This window comes from Chroicocephalus ridibundus, chromosome 6 (assembly GCF_963924245.1).
Source record: "Chroicocephalus ridibundus chromosome 6, bChrRid1.1, whole genome shotgun sequence".
NCBI lineage: Eukaryota > Metazoa > Chordata > Aves > Charadriiformes > Laridae > Chroicocephalus > Chroicocephalus ridibundus.
Genome location: NC_086289.1, coordinates 60,692,239 through 60,716,271, shown reverse-complemented (window position 1 = coordinate 60,716,271; position 24,033 = coordinate 60,692,239). Strand labels below are relative to the sequence as shown.

Below are 24,033 nucleotides of genomic sequence, written 5' to 3'. Positions count from 1 at the left end.
CGCAGCGCTCGCCCGCCAACGGCCACACCGGCGGGGGGCGGACGGACCGACCGACCGAACGGTCGGTGGTGGTGGGGTTTGCGGGGAGGGGAGCCAGGCCCGGCCCGGCCCGGCCCGGCCCGCTGCTGGCCTCCTTACCGTCGGTAACGGTCGCCAGCCGGGCCGGGCCGGGCCGGGCCGGGCCGGGTCGGCGCGGGGAGCCCGGCGCACAGGTCGGGCCCCGGGTGAAGGAAGCGGGGGGGAAAACCGGGGGGTTCTCCTCAGGGAACAGGGCTGGGGGGTCCCCGGGCAGCGCCTCGGCCCCTCCTCGGGGGGTGCTGAGGGGACGCCGTCCCCGGCGAAGCGCCCGCTGTTCCACGGTGTTCCCGCTGGGCTCCGGCCTGGCCTGGCCTGGCCTCAGCCGGAGGTGGCAACCCCTCTGCTCCGCTCGGGGGAGACCCCCCTGCAGTGCTGCCTCCAGCTCTGGGGCACCAACAGCAGAAGGACACGGAGCTGTTGGAGCGGGGCCAGAGGAGGCCACGGAGATGCTGGGAGGGCTGGAGCCCCTCTGCTGGGAGGACAGGCTGAGAGAGCTGGGGGCGTTCAGCCTGGAGAAGAGAAGGCGCCGGGGAGACCTTCCAGCCCCTTCTGGTCCCTAAAGGGGCTCCAGGAGAGCTGGGGAGGGACTCTGGATCAGGGAGGGGAGCCATGGGATGAGGGGGAAGGGTTTTTCACTGGAAGAGGGGAGATTTAGATGAGATGTGAGGAAGCAGTTCTTTGCTGTGAGGGTGGTGAGCCCCTGGCCCAGGCTGCCCAGAGAAGCTGTGGCTGCCCCATCCCTGGAGGGGTTCAAGGCCAGGTTGGACGGGGCTGGGAGCAGCCTGGGCTGGTGGGAGGTGTCCCTGCCCAGGGCAGGGGGTGGCACTGGGTGGGCTTTGAGGTCCCTTCCAGCTCTAACCATCCTATCATTTCCAGCAGCTGGCAGGCTGAGGATACTTTGTGAAACTCTTGCTGCAACATGCCTGGTGCTTTTCTGTTCATTGTAAACTTGTTTCCAGCAGCACCTGGACGTTACATCCTACTGTGTTTTTTTTTATGCTAAATAATCCCAGCCTTTTCTCACAGGCAGTAGTATTCTTAAGTGCTGCATATTGTAAAATTTTCCCCACTTGATTCTACTGTGATTCTTTCTTGAGTTGGGATGTGAAACCTTGTTAACCTTGTTGTTTCTTAATTACTTTATCTCTCTCTTTTTTCTTTTTTTTTTTTTTTTTGTGTGTAAATAGTTCCTTTTTCCTTAATTTCAGAAGTGCCAGGGGCCAGCTCTCATTGCTTCAGCTGTAGTTAATGGCAGAGATTGTTTCCTCTTGTAGTGTCCCTATGGGTCTTTACTCGTTAGTTGCGTGTAACTTGCACATGGTGAGTTGCAAGCCTGATAGGTCAGAACAGATAAGTCAACAAAGCTGATGTAGCATCAGTACTGGCCAGAGGTGTCCAATCGTGTATTCCCCCAAACCTGGGTAAGCCGGCAAGTATGCAAAGCTGCAGATTCAGGCGTCTCACCCTGGGGGCCCTGCTTGAAGCCTAAGAGAAGCAGGAGTGGATGCTGTCGGGCTCTTCGTGGCAATAGAGCCTTCGGCGTTGAACTGATCCCAGCCCCTCAGGGAAGGAGCTGCTGATAAAGAGCCTGCATTGCTCTCAGGATTTTCTGTTTGAATTTTAGCAGGCATTCTCTGTGGTGGACAGTGCAATCTCTCTGAAAATCGATTCCGTGTTGGTGTGATTAGAATGAAACAGAGGAGCTGCTACTGGCTAATGCCTGCTCTGACCACCTGGAGAACTCTCTGGGAATGCTGTCAGCAGCTCTGGGGATCTGCTCATCTGCTCTCCTCAGCAGCTCTGCCATCAGCGCTGCAACAAAGATGTTCTGCATGCTGATTGATTTCTGTTAAGCACAGACAGGACCAAAGAGAGATGAAACACTCAGAATAGGGATAGGATTTTTTTTTTTTCTTCTCCCTCAATGAAATACATATTTTTTGTATGTGCAAGGTTTAAAATAGAGCTGAACTCCCAAGAACAGGCTCTAGTCTCTGGATGGAGATTTAAAATGCTGTAGGAGCGGGGTAGAAGCTCTGATGGAAGTGAGAGAGTAAAGCTGAGTTTGCGTTTCTGAAAGTCTCACTTTCTGTGACCTGCTCCCTCTTTTGTTGATTAGTTCATAGTGCCGTAGTAATCTTTGAGGAAAGATGTTGTGAGGATCCACCTCTAAATACTTGAGAAAGTGCATAGATATATTGTAAGCAGAAGATTGTGTGAATACCTCCACAGAGTGAAACTGAAATATAGTTTTGTATCGTCAGGATGAGTTTAACCATTTTTCTGTTAGAGAGCCACAGTTTCATGGAGGAGCCACTGAAATAAATTCTAGCTTTCCGGATGTGGTTCCATAGTAACTTACTTTTTTTTTTTTATTATTATTATTCCCTATTTTTGCCTTTAATGTAAAGAAATTCACAAATAAGGTGAAACTTCTATGTGTATACGTACATACATGTGTTAGTTAAAAATGACATCCTTTAAGTCACGAAGACAATGTACCGCTGCTGCTGTAAACCTTTGCAACTTCTTTTCACAGCTTAAGGCACTAGAGGAGTTTTTAAAGAGTTAGTGCTATCTCAAAAGAAAGTTCTCACAACTGTGTGAACTAGCAACGCGTCCTGAACGCGCTGGTAACCTGTGTACTCTCTGTAACCTAGGCTGTCATCGAAACCCAGGAGAGACCCAGTTTATGGACAGATTCTTACTGCTACTTGCTACAAGGTGCTTATGGGTTGTTTTTTTTTTTTTTTTTGTCTGAAGTGGCAAATGCCCCTGTTGGAGGTAGATCTTGGGCTGGCCTGTTTGGAAGCTCGCAATGTCACTGATGCTCCACAGTTTGGCGCACCCAGGAGCGGGGATCTGCCAGTCCCATCGCGTTGAGTTTGCCCGTTTGCTGAAGTGCAGATTCTCTTTCACTGCTGCTGTTTTGAGTTATTCCCTTCATTAGATCCGGAGATTATATCACTGCAATTTCATAGTGCTGAATGGTTGCATTGGGGCCTTTTTTTTTTTTTTTCTGTTTTCCTTTATTTGGTGGATATTTGGCTTGTAAGTTCCTGAAAGTGACCACTGTTCTCACCCGTAACTGTGTGCTAATTGTGATTATTTCAGCTTCTTTCCTCTGTGGACTTCTGCTTGTTCTGCAGTTGGATGGAGAAGTAGCCTTGCTCCTACGCTGCCATGGGTGACCACTGCTTTTGTGTATTTTCCTAGCTGCTGAAACCACCGGGATTTAGTGATGGAGGCTTTGCTGGAAGGAATGCAGAGGAATGGGCAGGGGAGGTACGTGTGCCACAGTATACACCAGTCATTCAAAATCATTTAAGTATTAACCTTCCCTCTTATTCAGAGTCAGATCCTCTGGTATCAGACAAAGCTTACATTGCTTAAATGAGGGCTGTAGAGTTTGTCCGCTAGCGTGTGCTGGGTGGACGAATACAGGGTGCAGTGGCCTTCAGCTGGTGCAGAAGAAAAGTCACTGAGTAAACTGGCTTTGCAATAATCCCTGATCAGGTATTATGGTCTTAATTGTTAGAAATTTAATTTTGCATCGTCCTGAAAACCTTACCTCTTTTTTTTGGTTGTTGTTGTAAACCCTTCTTACCCTGTAACATCGGGAGCAGTAGTGATTAAAGGTGTGAATAAATATTTTTTTTTTTTTTTTTGGTGTAACAGCCTTGCAAGGTTAATGAGACATGAATTTGTTGTCTGTTTTTATTGAAAACATCTGATTATTTCCTGCTCGTGCTGAAACTGCAGTCCCATTCATCTCTGAAGAATCCTTAATGCTGTCTTAGGTGAAAGTATCTAGACTTTGATCCCAGGGAGAGACTGTAGTGCCAATAACAGAAAAAAATGTTTTATGTGTTAAACAAGCATGAAGCAAAAGTCCCTGATGCCATTTTCATAGTCATCTTTGAGAACGTGACTCAAGTTTACTGATACTCTATCTTCTACGGATAACTGGTTGCAGAAATCAAGTTTAGACTTAGTTTTATATTAGCAGATGCTGTGAAGGAAATGTTCTTGCTTTGCATAATAGCTGCTAATTTTTGGTTAACTCGTAGGACAGGGTGAACTTCAAATTTAACTGATTTTGGCTCCTTTAAGAAGTATTTCTTTCCCTATAGAAAAACTGCCAAGTTGCGAAGTGTGCATATGCTCTGGGGGAACAGAGAAATTTCAATCCCTTAACCTATTGATTTCCATTTCTTTTCAGTGCTTCCTGTTTGACAGGCAAATTAAAGGGGTAAAGATTGTCATGGAGTTCACCGCCCTCTAGGGCTGTATCTTGCAAGCCTTAATATTGTCCCTGGCTTAGCAGCTTGTGAAGTTTTGGAGGAGTTAGTTGAATTGGCTTCAATAATTACTGCACCAAATTAGAAATTGCAGCGTCGCCAGGGAGCGTGCTCTCCCCAATGGATTGCGAATGTTTTATTCTTCATTATCATGTTGTCATCCAGCCCCCCCCTACTTCGGGGTTTGTCTGCATTTGTTATAAACTTCTGCTTTCAGGAGCTGATAGCTTGGCTGTAAGATTTCTCTGGTGACTGAAACTTGGTGTAAGATGCCTCTGCCTGGAGAGCAATTAAGGCAAATACAAAATATGGATAAAACATGCTCCGGTTTGCTTAGATAATGCATAGTACTGAGACAAAGGGATAAGTGTTTATGGGTGCTTGTAATGGTTCTCTACGAGACAAACCCCCTACGTTTAAAGTGTGTAGGTCATTTGTTCTCCCTGAGATTTCACAAGTATCCTTCATTGGTCATTGCTAAATTTGGGTCTCTGCCCAGTGATAGGAGATATTGCACTAGAGAATGGGATGAACGTGTAAATAGTATATTTACAAGTATATTTCTCCGCGAGCTAATTTGCATAGCGTTCAAAGCACTGCATGCGCCGAATTGGTCCCTTGGTGCACATCCGTTTGTTCTGCTGACTTTGTTGGTATGGCACGCTGTACCTGTGTTGGGTGGTGTCTGCTTTGTAACTCAAGCTCTTTCCCTTCCAGCGGTGGGTTCTTGACTTCCTGTGAGGCTGAGCTGCAGGAGCTGATGAAGCAGATTGACATTATGGTGGCTCACAAGAAATCTGAGTGGGAAGGACAGACACAGGCTTTGGAAGCTTGCCTGAGTGTTCGAGAGCAGGAACTTTCCTCTGCCAGGGCTGCTCTGCAGGAAAAATATAAGGAGGTACCTCAAGCTCATAGTCTTTGCTGATTGGTGTCGACCTGTGTGTTTTACATGGTACAGTACAATATAAAGCCTGAACCTGAAATTTCAGAGTCTGACTTTGCATGGACATGTGTTTTGGGTATTGTTTCATCAGTTTTGATTATTTCTTTTTAATGTTTAAATGCTAAGCCAAAACAAGGGGTTAACGTTAGTAAATAGCTGTGCTAAGTGAAACAGGAGCCTGTCTCATAATTGGAAATCAGGAATAGAATTTACAAGGAGCCTGTTGGAACAAGGTGTCAGATTCGTAATTCAATCAAAGTCAAGTGATCAGCTCCCTAAGGGTTGGTGGAAGTCCCCAGATTGAATTGTCAGAGTTTCTAGAGAGAGCCCAGATACACTGCATCTGGATATGACAGTAATCGACGGCCCAGCAACCTGCAGTCATTGGTAGAAAAAACATTTGGTAGGGTAAACTACGCCAAGATATTGCTGGGAGATTCTCCAAGGGCTTTTTTTATGCAGCTCAGGTTTTGTAGCCTTTAATTAAAGGCCTGTGGGAAGCGCAAAAAATTTCTGTATCGATGGAGAAGTATCAGCAAGTGAAGTTTTTGCATAGGATGCGGACCATGAACTTTTTCTTGTGCGAATGAACTGATGTATCTGTTCTTGGATCAGAGGAAGCCAGTAGGAGTCTGGGTGGCTGTACCTTAAGATCTAGCCACATGAACTTTTTCTGGAAGTGTTTAAAATTTGTCCTTATATTTAAAATTGCTGCGTCCTATCTTTTGGCAGACTCTTTGCTACAAATTGTGTTTTGGCAGCTCTCAGAGGAAGTTGCTTTGACTTCTTGGGTTGAAAGCCAGCTGATAGCTGCACAAGCAGTTGGGTTTTTTGGGGGCCTGTACAACTATACTACAACTTCAGAATTACCCAAGCACTGCTTTAGCTTTTAGTACTTTGGTGTGGAATCTAGTAAAAAAAAAGAGAAATGTGACAGGTTGTAGCAACTGTGGGTTAAGAACTCTGTAGTTTCTTATTAATAGGGTCAGGTGCTTCTACTGGTCCTCATGGCAGGTGTTGAATGAATGTCTTTGTTACAGAGTTATTAAATCTGGAGTCATGCCACGGGATTTTAATTTGCAAGAATGGTGATTTTTATCATATTGGTTAGCATTGTTACTTTCAATTGTGTTTTCTCAAGACGCTTTAGAAATAATTCTTACCACCAAAAGTGAACATTGATTTCAAAACCAAATTGTAAACTATGGTTAAGTCACTACTGCTTTTGCATGCTTTTGTTTTACTCTTATGAATTTTATATGGGAATTTCTTTTAATTTTAATTTAGTGGCTTGCTGTCCTTGGGACCTGCAGTTATAAAGGTGGCCACTCTGGATTGCGAATGGGGAAAAAGATCCGGGGGGTGGGGGGGAAGCAACCCAAAAATCAGTCACGGGAGAAGTTGAATCAATGTAAGGGAAGTCTTCCCATGAGTTTCAAAGATGCATTTCTTTCTTTGTCCCTCTCATCTCCACGTGTCATTTGCAATCTCCGCTTCACTTCAGTGTAGTAAGGTAGTGAGGTGGCCACCTTTTCTTTTGGTATATAGCTTGAAATCATAATGCATGGTTATGAAGAATTTTATGAAAATACCAAATAAAAATAGCCTTTTGACACAAGCCCAAACTGTCGGTTTCACCCCAGAAACTGGCTCAAAACAAGAAGCCAGAACAGAAGCGGTTCTGGCCCCAGCCTACCAAAGATTTAGGGATAGACTTAGTCTGATTCATAGTGAGTGACCCCGTTGAAAGATGCTGCTGTTAAAAGACTATGAAAAGATCCTAATTCTGTTACCACTCTTACTATAATGTATATTTATGAAATAAAAACTAACCCCAGTACCTACTGACGAGAAAGCCCACTTCTATTGTTTTATTTACTTGCTTTTTAACTCTTCTTTCAGGTTGGCATGTTGCGTCACCAGGTAGCAGATGTGGAAAAAGCCAAACAGGACATGGTTAGAGAATATGAACAACAACTGAAGAAATTTCAAGAGGAGGTGAGCTGCAAAAAGAGAAGATTGGTTTTTAGTTCGCAGTTAATATATGATCTGATAGGTGAATTACTTTGTGTCATTGCTTTTGTTTAAATGCCATGCTTTTAAACCTTCCCAAACTTTTAATGTTTATGTGCTTAGAAAAAGAGCATTGGGCGTAAACAAAGTAATATTTTTATGCTTCATTAGGCCTGTTTTTTGCACTTCGGAGGAACTTGGTGACAAATAGAAAACTGTTGGGAGTATAAATGTATAGTGGATGTATTGTTGCAGTTTTCATGTGTTGGACATCTGCGGCAGTTTACTGCAAAATTGTCCTGTCTTCACCCATCCTAGTCACCATGTCACCATAGTGCTTATTCTGAAGTTGCTATGGGTACAGGCAGCAGCAGTTTGCTCCTTCAGCATTTTGTGAAATTAAAAAAGGGTGGTGGTATAACTGGCCTTAATTGTGTGAGATCAAGAGCTGAGGATGGTATGTAGTCTCATCTTCTTTTGGCCTCCATTGACTGATTTTGTTGGTAAGGATTTTGTTCTCTCCAGGCATATTAGTCTTAACACACTTAATGAAAACTAAGTATGCTGAGAATATATTTTTTGAAAATAATTGCAGAGCTTTAATCTCAAAAAGCTTCTTATTCACCGCAAGGTGGTACCTGTGGAATGTTCTGCAGGTGGTACAACAGCATTCCATGTTTATGCCTTAACTCTTTGCCTGTCTCCACTTGCTTGTCACTAGCAGAGAGTTAAACGGCATGAACAGCTAGTAGAGCATTGACCTGTTTTCTATGGAGGGTTGGGCCTAGTTCATGCTCACTGTAAGCCGTAAGTTAAATTAATTTGGTAGTCTCTGCTTTGACGACAGAAGGCATTTGTCCTCATTTAAAACACCTTACTATTCAGTATGACTAACAGTCTTTGTTCGCTAGATGTTCCCACTGGGATTGTGGATAATCTGGAAAGCAAAGCTGAGGTGCTTTGGCAGATCTGACTAAATTGCTAAGGCTATAATACAGTGTGTGTGTGTTGTGGCCAAAATTGCAATGTGTTGGTATTTTACCCACACAGTATTAAGGTAGATGACATCAAGCTCCAATATTCCTCAGTCTTCTGTTCTTGGTACTGTCTGGGGAGAGTCTTTCTGTCTCGGTTTACCACCATTACCAGTAAGATCACAGGTACAGTGTCTTAACTCACTGAGATTGTTGAAAGAATAAACCTGTAATCTCCTGACGTGTTTGGCAAAAGGTGTTCGTATATTAACCTGAAACCTGTACATCTGTCCGTTCCCACTGAACATGCCTGAGTACTTTGCTGACTTTGCTCTGGAGAACCTTTTGTGATCAGCACACAAGGTCTTCATTCAGACGTGTTTTCTTCTCGCAGCCCTCCTATTCATCCATGGGCTTGGCTTTCTCCGTCAGTAAAATGGGAACGATGACTTCTCAAATTCATGTGGCCATTTGGAAACTTGATTTATTTAATAGCTGATCTGGGGGGAGCTCATCAGATGGAAAATTCTGTGCAAGTTGCAAGTGATTATTTGCTCAGAGGGTCATTTAAATGTCAAAGAGTTTTTTCCTCATTCCTGCTTCTGATACGACTTCAGCATTCTAGCAGTAGGCGTAGGAGTGATATTTTCTGTTGGCATTCTCCACTCATTGTGAAATACGTAGTGTATCTAAGCAGAAAATGACAGATGAAGTAGTGTTGATATTATGTATAATGGCGATTCTCAAATCTTCCTTCTCCCACTAAGCGGAAGAGTTCCAGTTCCCACCTGAGCTTCACGAGTGTATTTCAGTCACGTAAGAAATTGTACCTCTGTGTAGCACTACCCCTGCCCCGTGTGCGGTGTGATGTGCCCTCTGTGTGAGATCAGCCCTGTGGCTGGGAGCCATCTGTAGAGAGAGGGGTACCATGCTCTTGCTGCATTAACGACGCATGTAAACCTCCGTCTTATCGATATTTTAGTCATGTTTTAATAGTGGTAAGACAGAGGTCTAATTAGAGCTGCTGATGTCACGACTTCAGTGGCATCTTGCTACTCTTATACAGCTCGGCATATTCTGCAATCCTGTTGGTATAATAGGCTCATTATACAAATAGAAGTCTTCACTTGCAAGCTGTGTGGCCTTGATTAGGGGAATTGTTTGTGTGAAGCCATTTTGTGTGCCTTCTTTGAAAGTGCTGTTTAATTCTTGCTCTGGGGCCTTGAACAAAGTTGTCTCTTTCACTGAATTCTTTGCAGTTGTCCAGGCTGAGGAGGAGCTATGAGAAGCTGCAGAAGAAACAACTAAGAGAAACTAGAGAAGAAGCTAACAAGAGACAAGGGGAGGACCAGTTTGAAATGAGCCGACTGACCAGGAAGCTGGAGGTATGTAGTGAAGAAGGAAGTGCTAATTGGAGTTTGTACATACTAACTGACTTTCTGGGCTTCCGTGGTGGCTGAATAGTCAACTAGGAAGTGGACTGTGAATCCTGCTGCAAAAGCACTCTCCATCTACTCTCCAGGTGTAGCTCTTCTCATCTGCTTGTGTAATAAAGGCAGTTTCCTGCACGGGGGCCTCTGAGTACACAGGATAAACTACGCTGCTGTTCTTATTCTTAGACTAAATAAAAGGAAGAAGGTGCTGGAAGGGAAATTAATTATGTGAATGGAATGAATTCCAGCGTGGTGGGGTTGTCATCTCACTTCTTGAAAGAGGAGGGAGCTACATGTCATACTACTTCTCAACCCCGTCTCATCTTTTAATCTTTCTGCTGTGCTGAGCTCAACCGCACTCAATTTTCTTCTCCTGTACCCTGAGGATGTGGCTAACAAACACATCTGACTGATGTAGTGTCCAATTTCTGGAGCAGAGATTAGCATTAACATTCTGTAGTTCATACTTGCCATCTTCGTGATTTCAATAGCAGCATGTTTTGGAAGCTAAAGACAGTCTGAATTGTTAAACCTCTGACAGCAAATCCATGAAACTAGCCATGAATCTGTTAGCACTTAACATTTGTAAACAGCAGTAATTGACACTGACGTTTTAACTCGGGAGGGAATGAAATACAGCAAGCACAGTATGTGAGGGGTTTTATACCGCTGAGTTGGTGCATCAAATGACTGGCTAATGGTTTCCCTGCTGTGGGGAAAGGTGCATGAGGATATGGTGGAGAGAGAAAGCAAACAGGGATACGAACTAGAAGGGGGCCTTCTTGTCAACTGCATGGACGTACTGCTGCAAGCCACCCCTGCTGTTCTTGCAGGAGTTTCGTCAAAAATCACTTGACTGGGAGAAGCAGCGCTTGCTTTACCAGCAGCAGGTGGCATCGCTGGAAGCACAGAGGAAGGCTTTGGCTGAGCAGTCTGAGCTCATTCAGGTACAATTAATATGTGCTGAAAGTTTTTGTTGTGTTTGTGGCAGCGGGTGGGAGGGGAGGGAGGGGGAAAGAGGGAGAGACTAATGAAATCTCTCAGGCTTGAATCCAGTTTAGGTTGCCATTGAAATGACTTTTAATGTCCCGGTGGAATAGGGTTTACTTGTATAAGTGCTCTATGGAAAAAAGATCTGGAGTCTGTCAACAGAGGTTAGATAAACCTCGTGCAGCTCTCCCTGCCACCCCTCCAACTAGTAGACAAGATGGTAGGATGAAGCCTTCCCTAGGAGGCAGAGACCACAGCATATGACACTTTAAAATAGCTGTTACATCATAGTGTGTAATTCAAAGCTGCGTACCTGCCAGCAGCTAAATATGTACCTTGTAGGTCCAACTCAGAAGATGATGTTGGAAAATAGTCTTCCCCTACGACAGATGCTTCTGCAAAGTACTGAAATAATAGCATTTTGCAGCCCCCCTCTCTTTTTTTTTTTAAAAAAAAGTCTTTTAAAGGTAAGAAGAAGTAGTGGGGCTGCTGTTCCTGAAAAGCGAATCACTTGGTGAGTTAGTGGTGCTGCAGCAGAGCAAGATGAATTGACCTAGAGCACAGCTGTGAAGTCACACTGACACAATCACAGCAGACACTGATAAGAAGCTCTTGCTGGGGGCTTTACACTTAATGGGCTCCTGAGTTGCTCTTGAGTGGAAGCTCCTGCAAGGAGGAAGTTTGTGATGACAGGATTGACGCTGGCTCTGACAGGGGCTTTGTGAGAGGCTGACACTGGGAGATCTACAAATGCAGAGAGAGCATTTGAGCAGAAGGTCTTGCTGCTCTGCTGTCTTTGTATCATTGATAGCTCAATTGTCTGAGAACAGATGTGTCCTTGGAGTACAGGCTGGTACACTGGAGTGCAGAGGAACTCTTCTTACTGTGCAGCAGAAAAACAGGAATTTGGGGAAATTTTTCCTAAGCGGTGTAAGTGACTTAGGTGCATAGGTACTGTGAACAGATTGCCTGAATCCTCAATTTCTTTGAAAAGCCCGGCATGAAAGGGCTAAATTTTTGCGTTGGATGTTTTGATGCATTTTGTATGTTTGCTTGTTTTTCTGGCACGAGGTCAAGCTGAGCTCTGGGACCATGGAGTGCTTCCCCTTTGTCTTCTTTCAGCTGGCTTCCCCTCCTATCTCTCCGTGCAGCTTAGGGCAGCCTGGCATTCTTACCTAGTGATGAGCACCTTCCTGTAACACCGGCAGCCTTTAAAGTCAACAAGTGAAACTTGGAATTCTGTGCTGTCCTGCACCCTCTGTGGCTGGAAAAGAGAGATAGCTTATGTGTTTCCTTAATGCAGAAATAAATATTCAGGTAGTCTTGGGCGGAGAGAGGCTGCACTTTAAACTCTTGCCCCTCCTGATTACGTTTTCTGTCATGACTATTCAAATAATGAAAAGGCTGTAATCAAAATTATACCATAGCCTTCCAAATGCACAGTTCCTATAGTTTTCTCAGTTATGAGGCATTATGTGTCAGGCAGCAAATCAAGGCATGTGGTGGTTCTGAAGCTGGCAGGAATTGCTGCTCTTAGAAATTGGGAGTAAAGGACTACTCAAATATTTTGTTTCAGCCTTTAAAAATTACAAGGCACTATACAGAAAGGAAATACATGAAGTGAATGTTCTTAGAAGCTTATATGAGAGCTGGCTTGTTAAATTTCACCAGCTAGCTATGTGGAAAGAAATGCTATGAAATAAAGTATTGTGCCTATAAATAATAGAGCATGTATTGTTTGCTAGTCATATGTTCCTTATAACTTTTTTTTTGTCTGCCATTAAAACAATGAAACATTCAAAGTGAGCGTTCTTGCAAGCTGTTAGAACCAGATATTTACTGCGTAAAGCAAAACATAATTGACTGTTACATCCAGTTTGTTTTTTCATCTGTTTTGTGGTTGTGTGTTTTTGGTTTTTTTTTTTCTGTTGTACACCAAGACCTGCTTTCTGTCCTGGTGTGGAATTAACGATTGGGTAATCTCTAGTTTGCGAATGGTATTTACAAACCTTCTTCCATGCTGCCGTTTCTTCTGGTCTAGCCTTAGGTTAATGAGCAAAAAATAGTAGGCAGCTTTGTTCTTAGGCAGTTCATACTTGGACAACTTGAGTGATCTGAGATCCTATCTTCCCAGATTCTCTTTGGATACCTTCTGGAGTCAGAGGGCCCCCTCAGGTTTTTTTAATTCTGTTTTCCTTCAGAGGTTTTACCCATTGTGCAACCCTGGAACAATGTTTTCCCTAATTCCCTGAAAGGAAAGTTCCTTACTTTGAGAATGTGGCTTGTTACACAAAGAAATCAGAAGTTGTTTTGAATATAGTTTTGATACACTGTGTTTTCTGTAATTTAGCTTTAATGCAAACCAATTGCTCTTGGCAGACTCAGCTTGCCAATCGGAAGCAGATTCTGGAGTCGGTGGAGCTGGCCAGCCTCTCGGAAATCCAGCACTTAACCAGCAAGCTGGAGAGGGCCAATGATGCTATCTGTGCCAACGAGTTGGAGGTGGAGAGGCTTAACATGAGAGTGGATGACCTGACTGAAAACAATCGGATGGTTCTGGAAGATCAGCAAAGACTTCAAGAAGAATTAAGGCAATCCAAGAAAATGTTAGAGGTCAGTGGAGGAACTGTTAGGAAAATGAACAGAGAGCAGTGCTTGGGAGAAGCAGCAGGAAGACTCTTCATCCCAGAGCTCCTGTCTCTTTCTAGGGCCATTGTGACGTTCCTGATTGGCCTCCAAGCTGGCTTTGTGCTCATGTGGTGCTCTGCAGTATTTCCAAGGGTTCCTTAAAAATCTGATCAACCTCTCATGGCATTACAACGAAATGATTTGGTCCATCTTGCAACAGCCATTCCTTCTCCCTCCCATGCAGGTGCTACAGGATGAGAAGATGGAACTTAGAGCCACCTTGCAGTCTCAAGAAGATTTCATTGACAGCACCAAGCTGCACCAGGAACACTTACAGAAAGAGCTGGCCAGGGTGACAGAAACTCTTCGCACAAAAGAACTCCTCATCAGGTAACATCTGTGCCTCACTGGTATTTATGCCCTCGAATGCAAATCTATATTCCAGGTTCTCCCACTGAGGACGGTAGAAGCGTTTTCATACGCTTCTGTGTGGTTGATATATAGAATGTGCTGGTTGATATATAGAATGGTACACTGTAGTTTCTCCCAAGTGCTGTGTTTCCTTGCAGCATTTGCCAAATTGCATTGCTTTTGAAATCAACTGATTCACGGTGAGGAGTGTGGAAGGAATCAGCTTTCTACGCAGCTAGGTTTCTGGAAGCAGCACAGGGCTTTTGAGCTTTTCAGCCCTTTTTTTTTTTTTTCTCCCCCCCGGGCATTTTTGGTCAAATGCTGGGGTCCTTTCAGGATTTGATAATGTGCTTAATAACATAGGTGAGAGTTCTCGCTGATTTAATGAGTTACCTTGGTAAAGTCAGTACATATGTGACAAAATCATCTTGGCCTCCTCCTTCTGCACTGGCAACATGCAAAATCTATAGGGTTCTGGTGGCTGTGTGAAAAGGTTTTGGCGTGCATGACTGAACAGCCCCACCGTGTCTTGCAAGCTGGATGTCTGCTAACGGCAGGGAGACGGGATCAGGGAGGCCAGCATCAAAACAGGATGTCGTCTTTTCCAATCAGCCTGAACTCAAGCAGGGGGCTGTCATCCAGCTGACATGTTTGCGCCTTCACAATGCACGCAGGTGTCACCTAGTGTTGGGCTTTATGTATTTTTCAGAGAATTCCAAGAAAATGGTGGTTATGTTCCCTGTATTACTGAACTCAGGCATGACATTTTTGTACTGAGATTAAAGTTCATGTTTCTGCTTAGGGCTTTGGAGGAACGCTTGCAGGAGAAGCAATTGTCTTCCCCGGGGCTAGAGCTGGAGCATATACTGCTGCAGCTGGATGTCGCCCAGAAGAAGGAACAGCACTTACAGTCAGAGGTGACTCATCTTGAGAACAGGTAGCCGACTGCTTGCTTTCCCTGGTTGTGCAATGAAACTCGGATAATAATGTAATACCTAATATATTGTGTTCATCGAGTTAACCAGTCCCACTGATTTTTGGAGGCTTATTTTAAATATCAAAGGGCTGGAGAAATCAAATGCTATTCATTTTGCAGTTTAATACTGAGACTGTTTTGCTAATTGGTTGGCTGCTTTTCACCGCACGCTGTGGGTGTTTTCAGTGTTTTAGCTTGCTTAGGCTGAGCACCTTCATTGGTAATAGGTTCAGGAGCCTTTGTTGGCCAGCTGGTTAGAACCAGATCTAGACCTTACTGTGAAATAAGGATTATAAACGAGTCTTCCTCTCTGAGCTTGTGGTTTTCACACTAATGTCTGCATGGGAAGTTTGTAATCCTACTATGGTAAAGCAACAAACAAGAAACAGGTATTATCTGTTAGATCAGCTTCCTGATCTCTTCTGAAATTATTTTGGTAAACAGAACCAAAGGACTGGTAAGGAACTTCTAGGCTAAGAGTCCGGTTTCTGTTATGACAGACATAGGAGACTGCTTGGAAGATCAAAGTATCTCTGACCATCTCCTCCTCTTTGGGGTATTCTAATCTGTAGTTTTACATTTGGCACCCAGCCTGGTGTCTTCAAATGCAAGGTGTGTACAGCTGAGTGAAGAGCTGGATGAGAATATCAAAGAGCTGCAGTCAATGGAAGAACACCATACTGAGTCAAAAGCAGAGATTAAAAAGGTAATGTTGCTTTGTTCCTGGAGAGTGGGAAAGGCACTTGTGGAGTCAGCTGTTCCTGTGTGCGTCATGAGCCTCAGCAGAGACTGCAGCGCACAGGTAGCACAACTCCAAGTGGGATTGACGGCTGGGAGTGTTGTGGGGGCAGTGGTGTGCTGAGGCGTAAGGAGCAGATCCGAGGAAGGAGGGGTGGAGAGGACGGGTTTGCAGGTTTCTGTACATGGCTGTGGGGTTTACTTTGCGACTGCCTCTTAGGCCTACCCCTGCTGCATGCAGTACTTCTCTGCAGCGTGGAGGTACTTGAATTAGTGCTGGAGGGGCAAATATGCAAAGAAATGAAGGCCTGGAATCCTGAGTTTAAGCCTAATACAGGCTCCCAATAGGATGAAGAACAGGGAGGGAATGGGTTTTGCTGCAATATGTCCTATCACGCTTGAGACAGGGCTTCGAATGTGTTCTAGTCCGCATGTGAGAAAGGGAGTTTGTTTCAGACTCGATACCTGGACGTGAACTCAGGGACTGGAAGAAATGGAGCAGCTCATCTGCCATGAGGACCTCACCCCAGTGCTCTGCGCACCCGCGGGAGGCAAGCCCTCCAAAAGGCTTGACGTTTAATAATAGTCTAGATCAGTTAGTGTGAGAGCTTTCACTGGAGCATGGTCAGAGTAGAAACCTTATTGGACTTGAGTGAAAAACCTCACTTCTGTGAAAGTCTTTCATCCTTTATTCTGAATGTACAGAAGTGCAGATCTTGCCAGAGATGAGTGCTTGGTTACACATCTAAACAGCCACACAATAAATGAATCTCCTACAGGCTGCTGGGGAGGAAAGAGAGATTTATTATGGTTGTTTCTATTTTATATACTTGGGAGGCACTGAGGTGACATGGAGATAAATCACCGTATGTATGGTATTTACATGGCTAGGCAGAGATCATCTGGTTCAATTTGCTAAAATGCTTGTAATTCTCAGAAAAATCCTGGACGTTTGGGTGGTTAATATTTTTGGCTAATGGAATGAACTACTAGGGAAGAAATTATGCTGTGTTGTTCTTCTCTTATGTCGCTGAATAAATATACGGTGTGTCTACCAGAATATTTTATGCAGTTCAGGTCTGCCATCTCAAAAAGGATTGAATAAGACAAGATAAGGTATGGAAAAAGATGATCAAAAGGATGGGGTGTTTTTTATACAAGGAACAGCTGAATGGAGTAGGACTTACCAAACTGGAAAGGAGATAAATGAGATTGAACGTACTAAAAATAAAATCATGCCCGTCATGTGGAAAGTAAATAGGGAATGATTATTCTCTCATAACGCAGGGACTAGTGGTCATCAAATGGAGTTATGAAAACAAAGAGGTATATTTTTACCCTGCGCATAGCTAGCTTGTGGAAGTTTGCCATGGGTAGCTTTAGTTGCTACAAGCTAATATAGATTCAAAAGGCTTAGGACAAATTCATGGAAGAAAAGTCTGGCTAGAGCTATTTAAAGATATCATCTCTGCGTCTGGAAGACAGAGTGGCAAATTGCAAGGCTGTATTATGGAAGTGTTGCCCAGTTACGGTAAAATATCGGGTATCTGTTGGCCATGGAGGTACAATGGTGAGCGAAAGAAACTGTGATTTGATCAATTTTTGGTCTTCTCGAGTACTCCACAGCATGTAACTTATGTCTTGTGCCAGTTGGCAGTTGATGGTGTGGAAAAGGATTGGGATGAGGTGGTTTTCAATCAAGAAGGACAGGCATGCACAGAGGGCTTGTTACACAAAGCTTTTTGTTTTCCTGTACTTAGATTTCGTATTACCATGTCCTTTTTTGCTGAAACATCTTTTAAAAGCTCATGGGTGATGTGTGCATATCTTCCTCCAGCTGAAAGAGCAGCTCGCTCAAGCTGAACAAACTCGCAGCAGTGAGCTAGAAGGGATGAAAAGGGAAATCTCCAGGTTGACACAAGAGTTACACCAGCGGGACATCACAATTGCGTCTGCAAGTGGCTCCACATCAGACCTAGAACAACGGCTGAGAACAGAGATTGAAAGAGCAGAGAGGAAAGCAGTGGAACACAGGGTAAAAAAGGCAGAAGACTCTTACGCTGTCTCTTTAAGGGATCTGGAGGCTTGGAATACCACCCTACATTTTAGCTACGTACACAGTTTCCTTCTCTCTTCAGCCTTTGAACAAAGACTCTGAGACCCTTCTGATGACATCTTCTAATTTATGGTGTTCACTGAATCTGTCTCGCTGCTTCTGTTCAAACCTGTAACTGACAGTCCCAGAGAATTCTTGGAGGTCGCTCATGCTAACTAGGCCTGGAAGAATACATCTTTGAAAACAAAAATAAATGACTGTGCATGGCCTTCTCTACAGGGTCCCTGCAGAACTAATGGCCCAAGGCTCGCTTTGTACTCCTGCTTGAATTGAGGGTGAAAAATGCCTGTAGGGTGTTGAGGGCATGTGTTGCGTTCTTTTTTTCTGAGCTTGTTGTTTGCCTCTGTTTCCTCAGGTCATTCTGGTCCAGCTGGAAACCTTGAGGCTGGAAAACCGTCATCTCTCGGAGATGCTGGAAAAAATGGAGTGCGGTATGCTAGAGGTATGCATTAGGGACCAGAGATGGGAAGGGGCTAGTGTTTGTGTGTCCCCTACCTATGAACAGTAATAGTCTATGCCCAGGCCTCTCAAAATGCTTGGTGGAGTTCAGGGAACTTAAAACCTGAGCCAAAAGGGCAATGTGTGAGGAAATAGGCCCAGAAATACTGAGCATCTTGTTCAGTCACAGACTACTGAGGACAGCTGTGTAAACAGAGCCCTCATCTCAGTTTCTTCTACGTGGGCTCTGGCCCATGGTTTTTAGTACATTTTGTTACGTTTCCATTTTATGCCAGTTTACCTCAAACCTCTGAGTCTAAGTCTGTGCTGTCCCTTTGACCTGTCTCGGAGCTGTAACTACTCTCGTCCTTGCATCTTCTGGGGTAAGGGCATGTTCCCCTCCTGCTGCGGAGCCATTCAGCAGGGCTGTCCCTTCTGCTCCGCAGGCAGGTTGCAGCCTGGCAAGATGGGCTGGACACCCTGGGGCAATGCGCTGGGAAGGGGCACTGTGGTGGGCTCCTGCTGATGTGGCACTCCCAGAGGCGAGAAAGGGAGCCTGCATGGAAGAGGCACCGTCTTGGCAGGAATAATTCCTGGAAGTGGTTGATTTTTATGCTTGCAGGAAGGAAGAAATGGCTGGTTTGCAAGTTCTGTCTCACACAAACCAGAATGGATGCCTCACAGGGGACAAGGACTGGATTCAGACAGCTGAAAACCTAATAGGAATATATCATCAGAGCTTTTATCCTGTCAGATCTGTGGGGAGGAAAAACTCAGCTCTTAATAGTAGTTTGCATGATTATCAAATGTGCCAAGCTCTTGGGAAAGTGTTGAACAGAACCTTGTGACTGGTGAGATGGAGTAAAAACCAAGGCTTTCTCAAGGGTTGATTTGAGGTTGAAATGACCTAGGGCCCGTTCCTTTCTCCTTGAAGTGCCTGGTGGGCTTTTGCCTGCCTGACTTATTGAAAACTTGACAGCGAAGTGCAAAGCAAGAAAAAAGGCCCCACAGCCCCATGGCACCAGAGCTACTGATCTTGGCCAGGTTCTTCTGATGCACGTTTGGAAAGACCTTAGATACAGCAGTAATGAGAATGAATTAAGCATCTAAATTTAATAGAGTTGGCACAAAGAAAGTGTGAATGTCACAGGAGTAGAAACAACGTGAATTATATCCACCTAGCCTAGTAAGGAGAAGATGGGGAGAAGCAAGTTGTTCAGAGTTTCAAAAGGAAAAAAAAAATTCACTTTTGCCAGTGAAAGTTTCTAAAGGGCTATGGGTTATCCCAGGTGGGGAGGCATGTGCACAGCCTTTTGTTGTTATTACCATAGGCTTTTGCTAATTTGAGAGAGGGGATCTAGAAGTGTGCCTGCAGACAAATTAGCAAAGGCCTATGAGCCTCTGGCCAGAAGCAGATACATCTGAACAATTCCTGCTCTGCATTTCCCTGTTTTCAAAAGCACCCAGTGGTGAGAGCGACTTCCTTTCCTGGGCAGATCAGCACAGCCTGTCTGGATGCAAGCACAGTAAGGCATATATAATTGATTTGCTCTTATGAAAGCCTTGAAAATTTTGCCGGTGAAAATGGAGATTAGAGGATATGCCTTAAGGAATCGCATGCTGGCCTTTGCTCTGGATTTGACCATGGTGTCTTGCAAATCAGAAGTTTTGACTTCAGCCCTTCGCTGTCTATCAGGGAAAAGATGTCACCGCAGGAGCACTCAGTGAAGACTATGCTATTGAACTAAATAAATTAAAATCTGAGAACCAGCAGTTGCGGAAGGATCTAGCAGAGGCCAGAGCAAAACTGGAGCTCGCACAGCAGGTCTGCCAGGAGGAACTCGAGGGCACTGCTCATCACGTGCAAGACGAGGAGCCTGAGGCCAGGGATGTGCAGTACAGGTGAGTGTTGTGTGACCCCGAGGATGCTGCTTCCTTATTATGAAGGAGAGCAGAAGATGTGGGGATGTGTGGGGTTTTTAATGATGTGCTTTATGTATAGTATCTATTTCCAGCGCATAGTATGTATAGGAGACCGCAAGGGCTGTTTTGGAATCTGCCTTTATGCTTTAAGTAGTGCAATAGCTTTTAGTCCCAGCTGGTTTGCGTTCTGCAAAGCCAGCTAGTGTTTGACTGTCTTTTGACTGCCTTTGCCTTTTTCTTGGGTTGAGAAGCAGTATGTGCTCTTTTCAGTAAAGGGATTAGATTTGGCCCGGGTGGCTGTGCTCCTTTCCTTTGCGCTGCTAGGATGTGCAGACTGCAGTTTTTGGTATCTGTAGTAGCAGAAGAGTGGGAGAGAATTCCCTAGAGACTGGATGCGCATCTGGAAGTCCTATGGAAACAAGAGCCAGTTTGGGTTGCCAGGGCTATTAGTAACCTGTATGTTAATTGTTATCTCTGCGCGAGTTTCTGCTAAAGTTCAGCTGCTAAGAGGGAAACTGTCAAACAGTTATGTGTTCAAACCTGCCTTCCAGGACAACTCGGGAAGCACAGCACAAACATGATGAACAAGCAGAGAGAATACACCACAAGCCTGATGGGACTGTTCAGCATCATCAAGGGGAGCCCCAGAGATGGGGGGCTGCTGAAACGGGAACTGTGTCCCCTGAGACGGGCGAGCTGCCCACCCACACCAGCAGGAAGAACTCCACGGAGTCGCTTGCTATGGGCACCTCGCTGGGAACAGATTCTTTGCTCCACGTGCTGGACGGAAACAAAGATTTTGCAGATGAAGCATCTAAGCAGTCCACCTCAAATCATCAGAGAGAATCTGTGCCTTTGGTAAGCGGTTGTATAGAAGCTGGTTGCTATTCAACAGCTGAGGATAGAGCTGGGTTCTCAACTGACAAAAGGAGCCAGGTTTTTGCATGTGTGATCTGCCTGGTATGTGTAGGATTCTGTAGGCACACATCAAATGTCAAACGGGGAAGAAAAAACACTGCTGGATGGTTAGTACTTGGACAATGGGAGCCTTGTGGTTATTCTTCAGAACTCTCTGGGAAAGAGCTTTGTGTTTGGTATAACTGCTAAGCTAATTCCAGAAGCTTATGGTTCTCTCCATACTGATGCTGTGTATCAGTGTGCCACGAACTGCTTCTGTCATGTCAGAATTCTGCTTTGGCTCTTGGCTTGGGTCTGTAGTAGTGGCTCACATCTGAAAGCTGAAAGCTGGTGCTGCACATCTATATTCACTGTAATGCAGAGGGTGAATCTGACCCCTCTGAATGGGAGTGCAGTAGTCAGCACACTGAACTTAGAGCCTCTTACGCTAGCCGATAGGAAAGCCTGACATTGGTGCTTCACTGCACAAGGGGAGGCTATTGTTTTTTCCTAGTTGCTGATCACACTTTTGTAGTAAGAAACCCTGTTGGCACCTTCTCTCTCCTCTTACCTCAGCTCAGCTGCTGGAGCACTTACACAAGATGCAGGAAACTTGGACTCAGTCCCTTCTTCCTTTGGTATTTAAGACCGTATATCCCAGTAGCCGCTGTAACGACCAGGCTGTAGACTGACTGGATCAGGGAGGGGGATGGAAGAGGGACGCTGGGAGTAACTGCCATACCCTGCTCCAGACGGGGCTGCTGTCCTTCAGGGAGGGCAGAATCCTAGGTGCTGATCCTTGCTCCGGACGTGTTACCACTAGCAGTCTTCAGAGTATTTTCTCCTCTGGTTGTGTGTCAGCAGTGACGACACACTATTTTTATTTTGTGGGGAGCCCAGAGAAGAGTCTGATTCACAGGTGAGCGGAGGCTTATCAGGTTTGTACATCTTGATGAGGTTTACTACCTGGAACAGGTCTTGATTGTTTCAAGACTGAAGTAGCTTGTGGGCACGTCCAGAAAACAAGTGTTGGGAGCTTAGGGAACTGTAATATTGTAAATGGAAACTCTTCAGGTTGCAGGATTGGAACTAAAGTGCAAACAGTTCCACTTCAGGGTCTGAAAAGCTCTAGGGCTTGATGTTTAGTAGAAGAGAATGTGCTGCTGCTTCTTCTGAGAGGTAGAAATAAGGTTTCTAAGGAAATGCAAACACTTCTCCTGGTGTTCACTGGGACTCCCCGCTCGAGGTCAGGCTCCAGCATCTTTTAGGTCAGTTCTTTTAACATTAAGAGTGGAGAATTCTCATCAGTAGGCAGTAGCGGGGTAGGAGAGATTTGCTTGTTATCTGCAGCCTTTTTTCTGCTTCCCTTTGTTCCTGGCTGCTTAGAAAACCACAAGACTCCAGGATTCGGAAGTAACCAGTTACATTCTGTTGCCAAGACAGTGAGGCAAGTTTTCTGTAACGGAAAGCAGCCCCTTAGTAACTTTATAATTCACCTGCCAGCCCCTCTGCAGGAAGATTCTCTTCGTCAACTCATAAATTAAGCTTAGTTTAAAATGTTATTTTTGTAAGTTAAGAACTTGTGGGTAAGTGATTTGAGTAGCAGGAATAGGTCTAGACTGTAACAGTAAAAATCTGGGCTAGTTTATTGGCCACTGGTAGCTGAAGTGGTGTTCAGTGATCTGCGATGGGAGTCTGGTCTGTACTTCCCCTGTGGGATTGTAGCAGGAACCCATTATTTCAGGGAAGAAGAGGAGGTATATAAAAGAAAGCAGAGATATTCCCAGTGCTGGTCTGGTCTGGCAGTTCTTTCCCTTCCCTGGAACCCAGATTCTGAGATGCTGCTGCTCACTGCCGACTTTATGAAGACAAGGAGCAAGATGTAGACCTTAAGTGTGAGGCTGCACTAACACAACGTGACAAAACCCTCGGTACTTTGTAGTGACCTTCTCCAGGCTTACGCTGTGATTGCACGTGCTGCGTCATTCCCTCTCATTATTTGAAGCGGAGGGGCTGGGAATTGAAGTGAAACTCCAGTTCCCCGAAGTAAACAGTTGGTTCCTATTGATAGCTCCGGGGTCAGGGTTCCGCCTGTGAGGTGCAGCGGTTACACAGGCACATGGAGAGCTCGTTTCTGTTCAGCGCTAGCCCTTAGAGAGGGGAACTGCTGGAATGAAGAAGTTATGTGTGCTGAGGTACCGGTTTTACTCCCTGCAGTTTTGGCAAAGGCTTGGGAGGCTTTCACTGTTGGTTGGAGACTGTTGGGAGGGACGTTTACCTGTGATAGAAGCGTGAGAGATGAGTGCTCCGTCTGTCCAATAGGACAGAAGCGACACGAGAGCCTTTAGAAATGTATTTAGTCGCATGGTTTGCGGATCAGTAGTGTTTCTGGCTGAAGCTTGGAATGAAAGAATCCCTGATATCCCTTTGTTTCCCTTTAGTGTCCCCTGCCTACGGCTTCAGTTGGATCGATAGCTGCAAGATACCTGGAAGAGGAAGAACTGAGGTCCCAGCACATCCTGGAGTGCCTGAATGCTCACATAGAGGAACTGAAAAAAGAGAGTGACAAAATAGTCAGGCAGTTTGGACACCAGGAGTAGTGTTTCTCACTGAATTTGAATGCTGGCTTACTTACGTGGTTCCAGACTGTGACTGGGGAGGTACAGTTGCCGTTGGGGAGCTTGAGTGAAAGTCTGTATCTCCCACTTTGAGCTGGATCAGCAGGATGGACATTGAGGAAAGGAAACTCCTCTCACATGTTTGATCTGATGGAGGGTATCGCGCCACAAACCCTTCGGTCTGCTTGCTGTAGGTCAGAAAGCCGCATCAGAGGTGTGTGTTTGTGCACGCATTCACAAAGAGATTGCATTTTTTAGAAATGAGGCATTTGCTAATTTTAATGTAAAGTATTTTATGTATGTTTTATATGTGTAAAAGCATTGAAATAAAACAGAATGGAAAAACACCTCTTTTGTTGTTCATACAAATATACAGAACAAATCTCTTGTGGCTGGTCTTGCCTTCTCATCAGGAACTTTGATCAACGCCTTTTCCATCCTTTCCCTCCCAGAGCAGCTATGTTCTTCAAGGAAAGAGGAATGTAATTCCCCTTTCCTTCAGGCTATCTGTATTTTCTCCAGTTAATTTCCCCTTAGTGGAATTTCTTAATACTTC

The 24,033-nt window shown here is 44.9% G+C and overlaps 1 protein-coding gene across 7 annotated transcripts; it reads left to right on the top strand.

Annotated features, from left to right (window-relative positions):
• Nucleotides 1–4: 4 nt before the first annotated feature.
• Nucleotides 5–23,804, top strand: CEP63 (centrosomal protein 63). 7 transcript variants are annotated; one of them, XM_063340090.1, is made up of 16 exons: nt 5–61; nt 2,739–2,802; nt 3,193–3,363; nt 5,097–5,277; nt 7,225–7,320; nt 9,569–9,694; nt 10,576–10,689; nt 13,112–13,345; nt 13,605–13,750; nt 14,574–14,708; nt 15,339–15,453; nt 17,323–17,520; nt 17,957–18,043; nt 19,736–19,941; nt 20,514–20,820; nt 23,301–23,804. In XM_063340090.1, the coding sequence occupies exons 3-16, from the start codon at nt 3,320–3,322 to the stop codon at nt 23,457–23,459; spliced, it is 2,148 nt and encodes a 715-aa protein (XP_063196160.1). In that variant the 5' UTR covers nt 5–61; nt 2,739–2,802; nt 3,193–3,319; the 3' UTR covers nt 23,460–23,804. The 7 variants fall into 7 exon arrangements, with proteins under 7 accessions (XP_063196160.1, XP_063196162.1, XP_063196161.1 ...); XM_063340091.1 differs by lacking the exon at nt 5–61 and adding an exon at nt 177–212; XM_063340092.1 differs by lacking the exon at nt 2,739–2,802 and having other exon boundaries at nt 44–61.
• The last annotated feature ends 229 nt before the right edge of the window (nt 23,805–24,033 follow it).